Source organism: Neohortaea acidophila, assembly GCF_010093505.1.
Source record: "Neohortaea acidophila strain CBS 113389 unplaced genomic scaffold BDY17scaffold_13, whole genome shotgun sequence".
Taxonomy (NCBI): Eukaryota; Fungi; Ascomycota; class Dothideomycetes; order Mycosphaerellales; family Teratosphaeriaceae; genus Neohortaea; species Neohortaea acidophila.
In genome coordinates this window covers 228,317-240,375 of record NW_022985522.1, presented here as the reverse complement: position 1 = coordinate 240,375, position 12,059 = coordinate 228,317, and the positions used below count along the sequence as shown (strand labels likewise).

The 12,059-nt window shown below is 55.6% G+C and overlaps 5 protein-coding genes across 5 annotated transcripts; 4 read left to right on the top strand and 1 right to left on the bottom strand.

The window, feature by feature from the left end:
• Positions 1–174: 174 nt before the first annotated feature.
• On the top strand, positions 175–1,521 carry BDY17DRAFT_341605 (Exo-beta-1,3-glucanase; the record flags this gene model as incomplete). The annotated part of the gene is made up of 2 exons (XM_033737998.1): positions 175–222; positions 412–1,521. 2 exons carry the CDS (start codon positions 175–177, stop codon positions 1,498–1,500), a joined length of 1,137 nt encoding a protein of 378 aa, XP_033585224.1. The 3' UTR covers positions 1,501–1,521.
• Positions 1,522–2,116: 595 nt separating this feature from the next.
• On the top strand, positions 2,117–3,540 carry BDY17DRAFT_258170 (major facilitator superfamily domain-containing protein; the record flags this gene model as incomplete). Its single annotated transcript, XM_033731750.1, has 2 exons — positions 2,117–2,878; positions 2,935–3,540. 2 exons carry the CDS (start codon positions 2,117–2,119, stop codon positions 3,538–3,540), a joined length of 1,368 nt encoding a protein of 455 aa, XP_033585223.1.
• A 384-nt stretch (positions 3,541–3,924) lies between these two features.
• BDY17DRAFT_328181 (cytochrome c oxidase subunit IV-domain-containing protein) lies at positions 3,925–4,727 on the bottom strand (the record flags this gene model as incomplete). Its single annotated transcript, XM_033737806.1, has 3 exons — positions 3,925–4,014; positions 4,085–4,278; positions 4,451–4,727. 3 exons carry the CDS (start codon positions 4,725–4,727, stop codon positions 3,925–3,927), a joined length of 561 nt encoding a protein of 186 aa, XP_033585222.1.
• A 1,003-nt stretch (positions 4,728–5,730) lies between these two features.
• BDY17DRAFT_287479 (Alpha/Beta hydrolase protein) lies at positions 5,731–8,120 on the top strand. The gene is made up of 6 exons (XM_033732137.1): positions 5,731–6,181; positions 6,237–6,320; positions 6,430–6,507; positions 6,561–6,893; positions 6,943–7,029; positions 7,086–8,120. Exons 1-6 carry the CDS (start codon positions 5,982–5,984, stop codon positions 8,017–8,019), a joined length of 1,716 nt encoding a protein of 571 aa, XP_033585221.1. The 5' UTR covers positions 5,731–5,981; the 3' UTR covers positions 8,020–8,120.
• A 26-nt stretch (positions 8,121–8,146) lies between these two features.
• BDY17DRAFT_349694 (uncharacterized protein) lies at positions 8,147–11,425 on the top strand (the record flags this gene model as incomplete). The annotated part of the gene is made up of 1 exon (XM_033738172.1): positions 8,147–11,425. Exon 1 carries the CDS (start codon positions 8,273–8,275, stop codon positions 11,423–11,425), a length of 3,153 nt encoding a protein of 1,050 aa, XP_033585220.1. The 5' UTR covers positions 8,147–8,272.
• Between the last annotated feature and the right edge of the window lie 634 nt (positions 11,426–12,059).

The window sequence follows — 12,059 nt, the reverse complement described above, 5'->3', positions numbered from 1 at the left end:
TTTGAGCATTTGCGGCAGTCCTCACGCTTCAGCCCTACCGGACAACACACTGGCTCCTCCCCTTCCGCACTCGTCCGCGCACTCTTGGCTCGGTCCTCCGGACTCCTTGGCCTCCCGGGATACCGTTCTTGGCCGATTATATCAAACACACAACCCTCGTAATCAGATTTCGAGATGGCTTCATTCGCATCCAACTCCGGCTCCAGCGCCGCAGATCAAATGGTGCGGTTAGGCGGACCAGCGCATTCCAACCATCACGCAGCCTTCTTCTCTCTGTTCTTGGCTTCCGCGAGCTTATATCTACTATACACATTTTTCCGGCAGAGTGATGGAACACAGGAGCTGTACAAATGGACTCGACCGGCGCGCAGGAGTCCAACGAAATTCGCGGCGCCTCCGTTGAGAACGAAGGGGCGATATATTCTTGATGCAAATGGGGAGCGGATCAAGTTGGTTTCTGTCAACTGGTATGGAGGGAGCGATGTTTTCTTCGTTCCTATGGGGTTGGAGACGCGGCATCGCAAGGAAATTGCGCAAACGATCAGAGACATGGGGTTCAACAGCGTGCGCTTGCCGTACTCCGATCAGATGGTTATTCAGAATCCCGTCATCGACCCTGTCCACCTCGGCGCCAATCTAGACTTGCTAGATGGCCACAATGAGGACAATGAGACGGGAGAATTGTCGGGACCACGAGCACTAGACGTCTTCCAAGCTTGCGTCGAGGCTTTGACGGATGCTGGGATTGCTGTCATCATCAACGATCACATCACCAACGCCCACTGGTGCGACGGGATGAATCTATGCGATGCGAGTTGGAAGAACGATCACCTCGGCCCTCTGTGCTCCATCAGACAAACCACACAAAGCTGGATCGAGAACTGGAAGACCGTCATGGCGCCGCACGTCGATAACCCGCTCGTCATCGGTGCCGATCTGCGAAACGAACCTCGAGGACTATGGGGGACCATGACGTGGGATGCACTGGCATCGGCTTCGGAGCAAGCCAGCGAGGCCCTCTTAGCAATGCAGCCAAACTGGCTGATGTTCTTCGAAGGCGTGTCGTCCGCGAACGACGTTTCCGGAGCGCGGGCACGCCCAATCAAGCTGTCCATCCCTAATCGCGTGGTATACAGCAGTCACGTCTACGCGTGGTCCGGCTGGGGCTCAGGCGTGCCCTTTGGTCGCCGAGCGTACGCCTCGTTTGCTGCGGAAATGCATCGCAACTGGGGATACCTGTTGGCTGAAGACATCGCGCCCGTGTGGGTGGGCGAGTTCGGCAACGGCAGGAACATGGGCCCCGAGGACTTGCACTACTGGAAGAACCTGATGCGGTACCTTGCGGATTCCGACGCGGACTGGGGATACTGGGCATTGAACCCGTGGAAGCCGGGCCAAATTGACGAGACGTATGGGTTGTTGAAGAAGGATTGGAAGACGCCGCGGGATGATGTACGATTGGAGGATCTTAGAAATCTGATGGGTTCAGCGATACAATGATATGAAGCGTTTGGCTATGACAATTTCAATCTGTTGTCCATTGCCGTGCATTACAGCGTATGGAGAAGGTGATGTGCCCTCGCCACCGCCGACGCGGCCAAAAGCGGTGTTCAACGCGTGAGTAAGCCGAAGCAGCTCCGCCAATGGCATGCGCGGAAAGCGCAACCTTCTTTGCAAACCTTGACCACCTCACGCGTGAATGTTACGCTGCGCCGACATCGGTAGCATTGGACGACTCAACCGCATGTCTACTCTACCCGCGGTTGTCTTGGTAAGTCACATCTATCATCTCTCTCTATTTCGCGTTCGGAATTTCAACGTCTCTGAGAGCCATGATTCCCGGCCTCGGACCATCTCATTACATGCTTCTAAAACACATATAATCCAACCGGCCATGGCGGATGAAAAGCATCCAGACCTGCCCAAAGTGGCGGAAGACGAGGACGTCGAAAAGCACGCAGATTCGGAGGAAGACCACGACCTCCCCGACCAGCCGTCCCACTCCAGCAAAGATGACAAGGAAGCGGCCACCTACATCCACTCCACCGCCACAGAAGACGGCCGGCCCAGCCTGCACCACACCCTCTCCCACATTTCCACCCACGACAGCCCTCCCATGCCCGCGCGCGACGAGTTCTACGAAGCCGGGGACGAAATCTACAACAAGTACTCGCACCCGCATAAAGTCGCTATCGTCACTATCCTCTCCTTCTGCGCCTTCCTCGGCCCCATCAGCTCTACCTCCATTCTTGCTGCGAGTCCTGAAGTCGTGGCGACCTACCATACCACGGGCACGATCTTCGGCATCTCCAATGCCTTGTATCTCATTTTTATGGGCTTGAGCCCGTTGCTCTATGGGCCTTTGGGAACAACATACGGCCGGAAGAAGCCCTTGGTCGTCGCTGCTGTCACCTTCACCGCCTTCTCCGCCGGCAGCGCTCTCGCGCCTAATCTCGCGAGTTACTTCATCTTCCGCATGTTGACTGCCTTCCAAGGCACCGGCTTTTACATCTGCGGCGCGGCAGTCATCGCCGACATTTACAGGCCAGTGGAGCGCGGCACATGCTATGGCTATTTTCTATCAGGCATACTTATCGGACCTGCCCTCGGACCGTTGATTGGCGGCGTAATTGTCACATACTCCAGCTGGCGGAATATCTTCTGGCTGCAGACGGCATTATCAGGAGTCAGCTCCATAGGCGTTATTGTGTTCATCCCCGAGACGGCACACCACATGCGGAGCGAGGAACTAGCCGGCCTTCCGCGGAAAGAAAAGGCGAAGAAGTTATGGGAATGGACGAACCCGCTCCGCGTCATCAAACTCTTCCGCTACCCCAATATCCTGATAGTAGGCCTCGCAAGCGCAAGTCTCGTCTGGGTACGTCCACGTCTTCCCTCCCTCAAAACTCTCTCCAACTAACCTCCCGCAACCAGAACATGTACTCCCTCCTCACCCCCATCCGCTACGTCCTCAACCCACGCTTCAACCTCACCTCCCCCCTCGAAGGCGCCCTCTTCTACATCGCCCCCGGCGCCGGCTACCTGCTCGGCACTTTCGGCGGCGGCCGCTGGGCCGACCGGTGCGTGCGCAAATGGATCCGCAAGCGCGGCGGCAAGCGTGTGCCGGAGGACCGGCTGCGCTCGTGCATCGTCGCCATGGGCGGCGTCACGCCCGCGTGCATGCTGGTGTACGGCTGGTCGGTGGAGAAGCGCGTGGGCGGCATTCCGCTACCTGTCATATGCATGTTTGTGCAGGGCGTTGCGCAGCTGTTTTGCTTCCCCAGTATCAACACGTACTGCACGGAGGTGATGCAGAAGCGCAATTCGGAGGTGTTGGCGGGGAATTACGTGATTCGCTACGTTTTTGCCGCGGCTGGCACGGCGGCGTGTTTGCCTGTCATTGAACGCATTGGCGTCGGGTGGTTCAGCACCATTTCCGCCTTGTTTGTGTTTGTGGCGTCGATTGGGACGTGGATGACGGCGAGGTATGGGGCCGGGTGGAGGGAGAATGTGGAGAGGAAGTTGGGCGAGGAGAAGTAGAGTGGAGTGCGGGTTCAACCTGATTTTGGGCATAGCGGTGGGCATCGGATGGACATGGATGTACAGGATACCCTTGGATTCGGCGATGTAGGCATGCTAAAAGTAATTGAGATATTCTACTGCTTGTCTCGAGGTTGTGAAGTACGGCTGCGGCCGTGAAGCTGAGGGCGCGTGCATGAACAGGGAAACATATCGAAGAACCGTGCCAATGGATTGTGCTTTGTACAATGGCCTAAGCGGCGAGTGGATGGTAAGATACACGACAAGCACTGCCCCGTCCGCCATCTCCAATCTGCACCTCTAGGTTCGATGTCTAAAAGGAAAATACACGTGCGGGCCGCGAGCTTCCCCACTACGCGCTTCCATCCATTCTCCTGCCGCGGATTACTTGTGCTGCTCCGACCCGCTCTGGACTTGGCCTTTGCCTACATAGCCTTCGGACGACACACCGGTGATGGGCTCGATCTTGTTTTCCTGTGGTGCGAGTGCATTAGTCTTCGTGCCTACCGCCCACATTCGGGCGGGTGAGTTTGAGGAGCCATACCTTGAAGTACTCGTTCGTGGCTTCTTGCCACTCTCTGTTCATGGTGCTTGGATGAGGACCGGCAAAGAGATGTGTCAGGCCGAAGATGCCGACTCCGGCGAGGGAGCCAATGATAGTGTAGAGGAGGACTTTGCGGCCTTCGCCCGGGGGGTCACCGGCACGGGGGCCGTGGGGTCCAAAGGCGATCCAGTACGCTGTTTTGGTGTTGTTAGTGGGCGTTACTTGCGTCAATGGGTCGTATGTCCACGCGTTCTGGGCTGTGACGCCAATGGCATACACCCCCTCGGCCTCTCTCCGTCCGCTTCCCAGGAGCGACAGTGGGAGTATTGAGAGATGAAAACGATGACAAAAGGATTGTAGACGTACCGGCCTTCTTCTCCTGCAGCGTCATCTCATTCCAATCCACCTTCATCCGATCTCTGAGCGCCATCCACAAATCCGCCTGCTCCTGCGGCGGCATGGCCTCCCATCTCTTCTCAATGTTCGCTAGAGTCGGGTTGCTGATGGCATGTGCGCCTCGCCTTTGCTGGAGCGATGTGGGTTGTTGACGGCACACGAGGCTGGCGTTGAGGGCGCGGGAGAGATGACGGGGAGCCGTGGACGAGGAGGTCGGGAGACGCAGGGCAGGAAGTGTGCGCAGCATGGTGGGCGGGTTGAGAGTGGAGAGGAGGGGAGATGGAGTAATTAGGCTAGTGAGCGGCCAGCCTGGGGGCTTCTCGACGCGCTGTGAGGATCGCGGAAGAGGGTGAGGGGTGTGCTGGGCCAAATTGCTTGCTCGAATGCTGGATGAAGTCGACAGCAGAAAGCTCGACCTCGCGAGAAACTTTAATTTGCCAAGACCACGTCCGGGATTGGCCGAGGTCGGCAAAGTTGCCAGCTGCTCTGACGAACAGATTACTGTCTCGGTGGTGGACCTTATTGAAGACTGTAGTTGAAGATGCAATAAGACATGCGTATCAACTGGAGTCGAGCATGCGTAGTTCAAGTTAAAACGGGTCTGGTCACGATTCAGGAGGGCTGATGAACTTGCACGAGGCAATCAGCTCACCGCGGCTCCCATGGCATTGACAGGAAGATTTCTAGGCAGTCTGTCGTTCTGTCCGATGAATAGACGGACTGAATGCAGATCAGAGATACACTACGTGTGAAGCCTCATGCCTATTGGCAACGAGGATGTCGGGTGCGCCATTGAGCGCGTGTAGGAAGGCTTAGCCGCTGGCCTTATACATGCTGACACATAGCAACTCTATTCCATCGTCACTTCATCTTCCACCATATATGTGTATTTACCAGTGAACGTGACTGAGACGAGCAAAGACAGAAGAAGGACAGACGTCAGGCGAAAGCGTGCACAACAAGCCTGAAAACATGGATGCTCATGAACGACGTCAATTCCATGGCTGGCTAGTTCGATGGGGTTGCATCCGGCACGGCGGACGGATCTGGACCGCGCTGATTCGCAGTAGGCCTTCCACAGCGTCAGACTCGGACTCGGCGGCATCACCTCCACGCTTACACGCCTTCTTCCGACCACTGCTGTATTCGGCCGTCGAACGAAACCCCGCCCTCTCCACGGCAGGCACCGTTCCATCGCATGAACTCAAATCCTCCCGCCTCGTTCCATCTCACATTTGAATGCTCGTACGCGTGCACTATGTACACTTATCTAGGCAACGAGCACCGTCTTTGGACCCCGCAAACCCCTCTGAGCACCGACCATGGTTGCGACGCTAGCAGATAGGAAAAACCCGCATGACGCACGCCACAGGCCATGTCCATACACGGAAGGCAGGTAAGTCCAATGGCTATTTTATCGTTTTCAATCGCGCTCTCTTTCTTCTACTCGTATTCTCCTACCGTATAGCGACATTCAATATCAATATCGTCGCTTGGAAACATGCTGCTTCTCGTCCCATTGTTCGCCGCGCTCGGGCTCTCGCAGTTCGTGCCGGCTCCCACGGATCTGACCAATGCGACTGGATACATGGGCGTCCCAGTGCGCTACAAACAAGTACCGGACGGCATCTGCGAGCTTACGCCCAACGTGAAGTCCTACTCGGGCTACGTAGACATTGCTGAAGATGCACACATCTTCTTGTGAGTCGTCCGTTGTTTCGTCGCGACGAGCACGTGAGCTCACACTTCGTCGCAGTTATTTCTTCGAGACTAGGAACGGCGATCCAACTACTGCACCTCTCTCAGTCTGGATCAATGGCGGTCCGGGCTCTTCGTCAATGTAAGCATTTTCCCAAACATTCTGGAATTGGCACGCCGGCACCGACCTTCGTGACCACGAGACCTGCCAAACAGTCCCCCTCTTGCTAACGTGCGCCTTCCGTTTACAGGCTCGGACTGTTTGATGAGAACGGGCCGTGTCGTATCAACGACAATCTGGAGGTCGTCAACAACCCTTACTCCTGGAAGTATGTTCCCTCCCTCCTTTACGACCACGTGCTCATGACTAATAATTCCAAAGCAACGTCTCCAACATGATCTACATCGACCAACCCTCGACAACCGGCTTCTCCTACTCCATCCCAGTCCCCGGCTATTACTCCGGGATCAAACAGCAATACGCCGCCAGTGTCCAACTGCCGAATAACAGCAGCTGTCCGGATTACGCCGAGGATACCTGCGGCACGTACTCGCAGTATCTGATCTCGAGCCTCACCAATTCGACCGACAGCTCTGCGAACAACTTTTGGCTGGTCTTGCAAGGCTTCATGGGTGCTTTCCCCCAGTACTCCCGCGGATCTTTCCATTTCACGACAGAGTCTTACGGTGGTCATTATGCGCCTGTGTATAATGAGTCAGTGTATGCCACAAGCGTCTGTTGATCTCTTACTGACCGAGTCCAGGTACTTCCTCAACCAAAACCAACTCATCAAGTCCGGCAAGCTTTCGGGTGCTCATGAGATCAATCTCAAGTCTGTCATGATTGGAAAGTACGTATTCTACAACCCCATCGGTTCTGAGTGTCCTTATACTGATTTTCTTCTAGTGGGTGGTACGATCCCCTCATCCAGTACGCGGCCTACTACAACTACAGCGTGTCACCGGGAAACCCTTACGACCTGGTGCCATTCTCTAAGAAAATCCAGGAAAAGATGTACAATTCGATGTACGGTCCTGGTAACTGCTACGATCAAACGCTCGAATGCTACAACACCGGATCAGACGACGTGTGCTCGGCGTCCGACAACTTCTGTGCTTACGAAGTGGAGGAAGTCCTGGACATTTACGGCAAGCGGAACGAGTACGACATCCGCGAACTTCTAGCCGACCCTTTCCCTCCATACTTCTTCCAAAGCTACTTGAACCTCCCCAAGGTACAAAAAGCTCTCGGGGCCTTTGTCAACTTCTCAGCGGATTCCAACCTTGTTAGCGCCGCCTTCGGGACCACAGGCGACGACGACCGCACGCAAAACTCGCCGGTCGATGTCAAGAGTCTCATCGATGCTGGAATCTACATGGCTATGTATAATGGTGATGCAGACTACAATTGCAATTGGCTCGGCAATCAAGTTGTGGCCGACAACTGCAATGCCTCGGGCTGGTCGAATGCTGGCTTCGAGAACATCAGCACGCCCGACGGCGTCTGGCATGGTCAGGTGAAGCAGAGCAACAACTTCGCCTTTGCGCGTATCTTCGAATCGGGGCACGAGGTTCCGTTTTACCAGCCTGAGGTTGCGTTGGCCCTGTTTGAGCGCGTCATCAATGGTATGGACATCGCGAAGGGGACCACGAACGTGACGATGGGAGGGAACTACACTACTACTGGCCCGGCGCTGAGCACGTACAAGGAGGGCAACGCTACTGTGCAGTACAAGAAATTGCCGACGAATGCGACTTACAACACGACGACAAACGAGCCGAATCCGACGAGGAAGACTAAACATAGGAAGAGGATGGCGAGAAATCTTCCCATCTACTAGATATGGTTAATTAGTTGGACATGTGATGGAGGGAATGCAGCGATATACAGGAAATGTAGTGCAATGTATAATTGCTAATCGGCAGCCTTGGTGTGAATGACAAAGCTTTCCATTTTAGGAAGTTTGAGAGAAGCTCAAGCCACATGTCGGACGCGCCACGAGTGGCTTGCTATGCCTCAACCGCATCCCCCCTCACAACGAATACGCAACTGCATGCCAGACAAAAGAAGAACGAGAGCATGAAACAGCCGGAATGGACGAGGTCGAGAACCCCAACCTGCCCTCCGCCGGCGAGGCTAGTCCAACCTTGAGACCCATCGACGACGAAGACGACTCCGCCATCGAGGACGGCAGCCCGCCCAAACCGCCTCCAACCACCACAGAATCTCCCCTCGCGGCAGGAGAGAGTCCGCGGCGAGCACCAGCATCTCCCCGACGCCTCGATCTCCCCGCTCGCCCGCCGTTGCGAAGAGAAGGCACCGCCCCCCCGATCCAACCTCCGCCTGCACCCCCCGAACCCATCCTCGACTCCCCTCAAGACCAGCCTGATAGTCTCACATTAGCCGACTTGAAACGTATCCGGAGAGACTTTCCGACTGCTGTCCTTCCCGCCAAACAAGAGCTGTTGGACTGTGACAGCGTTTATGATTTTCAATACGAAGATGCGGAATCCCTGCCTGTGGAGCTGGAGGAGTGGTTTACATACAGCGATGAGGAACAGTCGAAGCTGAGAAAGTGCAAAGTGGCGTTCAATGAGGCGTGGCGGGCCACGGAGGAGGGCAAAGCGGACTGGCTGGATGTGACGGAGGATATGCGAAGAGGCTTCCTGAGCCAGAGGATCGAGTATCTCGCGCAGAACTATGGCGGAGAGGGGACGGCGTCTGCGCTGATGATTCTGACGTATGTTGGTCTTGGAGTATGGGAAGAGACGGCGGGAAGACGCGAAGGGTACAAACTTGAAGACCTGTTCGTTGAGGAGAATGGTGGGCATATGAGGATGCAGGACTTTGCGTCTTCGAGTCTGCAGCTCCGTTGGATTGTGGCCATGGTGGATACACTGCATGCTTGCGATGGCTTGAAGGCGGTGTATGATGCTTTGCGGAAGACTTGCGACAAGGACTTCCAGAGCGCCCCTGTGGAGCAGTCCTCCTTCCGCAATGAACCACAGCCTCGACGGCCGGAAGAGAGTGTGGAACTGTGGTGCTGTCTGACCCTCATGTATCTCTTTATTGAGGTTGCGAGGACGACGGCGGGTGAGAGTGGACAACGTCTGAAGGGGGACATTGTGGCACTCGAGCCCAATCTGCTCAACTACCTCACTCACACCGTCTCAAGACTGAGGTGGGATGACACCGCTCCTATTCCGCTGGCCAAGATGTTCCTCCTGGCATGGAAAGCCATCTTGGTCTCTGTGGGTGGAATCAAGGATGTGGAGAGGGTCAAGAGCTCCCTTCGTGAAGACAAGGATAAAGATAAGGTGGACGTGGCCGGACAGCCCCTCATCACCGCCTCACCACTGGACTACCACCTGTTCAGGCAAGAAATCAGCTCCAAGTATCCCGCTTATCAAGCACCGCCGCCTCTCTTCCCTCTGGAACCGGAGAACAACAGCATCTTGCCGCCCTTGAAGCATCGGAGTCTAAGCTACGCCTCCTCCGACTCAGCATACATGGGTGCACCAAGCGTGGGTACCGAGTCGATCATGCATCAACCCGTGCACATTGCAACGCCCGCTCCTTCCCCTCCTCCGACTCCCGGAGGGCCTGGCAAAGCTGGCAAGAAACAAAACTATCAAACAAACCAAATGTTTCCTTTCTTGTACCCCCCGCTCGACCTTAGCAGTAACGAGATCGGCGGCAAAGGCGACACTCAACTTCAAGATGCCCTCGTTGGTCGCAAATGGATGGGCTCGGACGTCCCTGCGAGCATTCTTGAAGCCGCCGAACTCTTCTCCAAGCGGATGCGGGCAACACGAGCGATGAAGCAGCTTTGGGAGGCACGGGTGGATTTCATGCGGTATGAGCGCGGCTGGAAGCCATCAGATGGTGCTCAGGACGATGAGGGAGAGTTTGAAATTGTCGAAAAGACGGCTCCTGAGGAGACGGCAGAGCAGGGCCAGCCTCTGTTACTGACGGACGAGCAGAGACGCTTAGCGGCCGTTGCTGCCTTCTACAAAACTTCGTTGCCGCACCTGCAAAGCGTCATCATCGTGTTGCTAAAAGCCACTTTGCAATACGTCACGGACATTGTGTCCAAGAACAACGGCCAGAATGGCCTACAACCCGGCATTCAATTCAGCGACGTCAATGGAATGAACGGCTCGATCAAACCCCTGGAGAACGGAACGGCCGACGCACCCGACCACACCGCCGAAGAAGTAGACAAGCTGCGCACGCAAGAAGTCGCCTCCAAAGCCATCAGCGGCATCCTCATCCTGCTGCTCAAGTGGCTCAAAGTCTCCCACATCCTGCAGTACGAGTACATGACGCAGCTCCTGCTCGACTCCAACTACGTGCCCCTCATCCTGAAGATGTGGCAGACGCACGACATCGCCAAGGCATGCCACACGCGCTGGGAGAAGGAAGAGCTGAACTTCTTCCACTTTTGCCAGGCGAACAGCCGCGCTGGCCCCCCCACTCCACCACCCGCAGCACCAGCAGAAGACTCCTCGGATGAAGCCATCCCACCTCCCATCAAATTCCACCGCGACTCCTCCCTCGACGCCCCGCTCCTCTCCCCAACAACAACCACAACTCTAGACCCAACCCAACCCCCCGAAGTCGACGAGCTAGGCTACCCAACCACCCCGCTGCCCACAACCCCAATAACAACCTACTCCTACCGCAACGTCATCTCAAGCATCAACCACCTGCGCGTCCTGCAAAAAGTCACGCGCCGCAAAACGCACCGCGCCCTCCTCCTCGTCAGCTACAAAAGCAGCAACCACCTCAAGCGCACCCTCAAAATCCCCATCCGCGCTTTGCGGTACTACACGCTCAAACTCTTCAAATCGCAAGTCCCCTTTTGCGGGCGCAAGTGGCGCCAGGGGAATATGAAAATCATCACCGCCGTGTGGCTCTCCGTGCCGGCGGAGTTGCGGGATGACTGGCTGAGTGGTGGCGGGGGAGGGATGGGCGGCGCGTGCGTGGGGGATGTGGATGGGACGGTGGAGGATGCGTTGCCGCTGGAGCAGAGCCTGCGGGCGTTGACGCATTGGTGGAATCTGCGCAATTTCCCCGAGGTCATGGGGTTTGATACCAAGTTGTTGGAGGAGGAGATGGAGGTGGATTACTTTACGCGCGAGCTGGAGAAGATGGATTTGGGGCGTGAGGGTGGGGAGGGGGAGTTCTTGGGGGATGAGGAGAGGTTGGCGGAGGATGCGTGGCCTGCTGGAGAGGGGTATTAGACGTCCTCGGCAGGTGAAGGCATGCAACTGGATTGAAAGGGTTTTGGGGAAAAGGCATTGTCGTCTCTACGAAAGGCCTATGATACAATCAAGATATGTCATGCTGATCGTGATGCAGAAGAAAGGAAAAAAAGGGGCATGAGTAAAGAAAGCAATCGCCGATGCATCATGAGTGAACCATTCCCATCCCTTCCGCCCAAAGAAACACCCGCATATCCATCCAGCCGCTCGTAATCCAGTCGCCCATGATTCGATCCGTCTGCTTCTTGAATGTCCGTCGTGTTCATCATCGAGTTTCCGGGGGGGTTGGTAAATGCAGGTGAAGCCGCTTGAGTTGAAAAACAAAGAAAGTCTTTTTTTTGTCGCCGTTCGTGAGTTCAGTGAATGCAATCGCGTACGATGAGCACCGGGTTACCGCTTCCATAGTCGTAGCAAAGACACTTGCGTGCGTGGAATCGTTGAGCCTGGTTTTCTCGTCGTAGCAGTAATCGTGAGAATCGTGGTGCTTGTGATATGATATATTTCGTAAACTTCTGTGATGTTGACTTCGAGTAGAACAAAAGAAAGAGAAAAGCCTCGTGGATGAGTCGTGAAAGTAGTAGTATTGTGGCAGGCGAACCAGTCGTGGAGACCG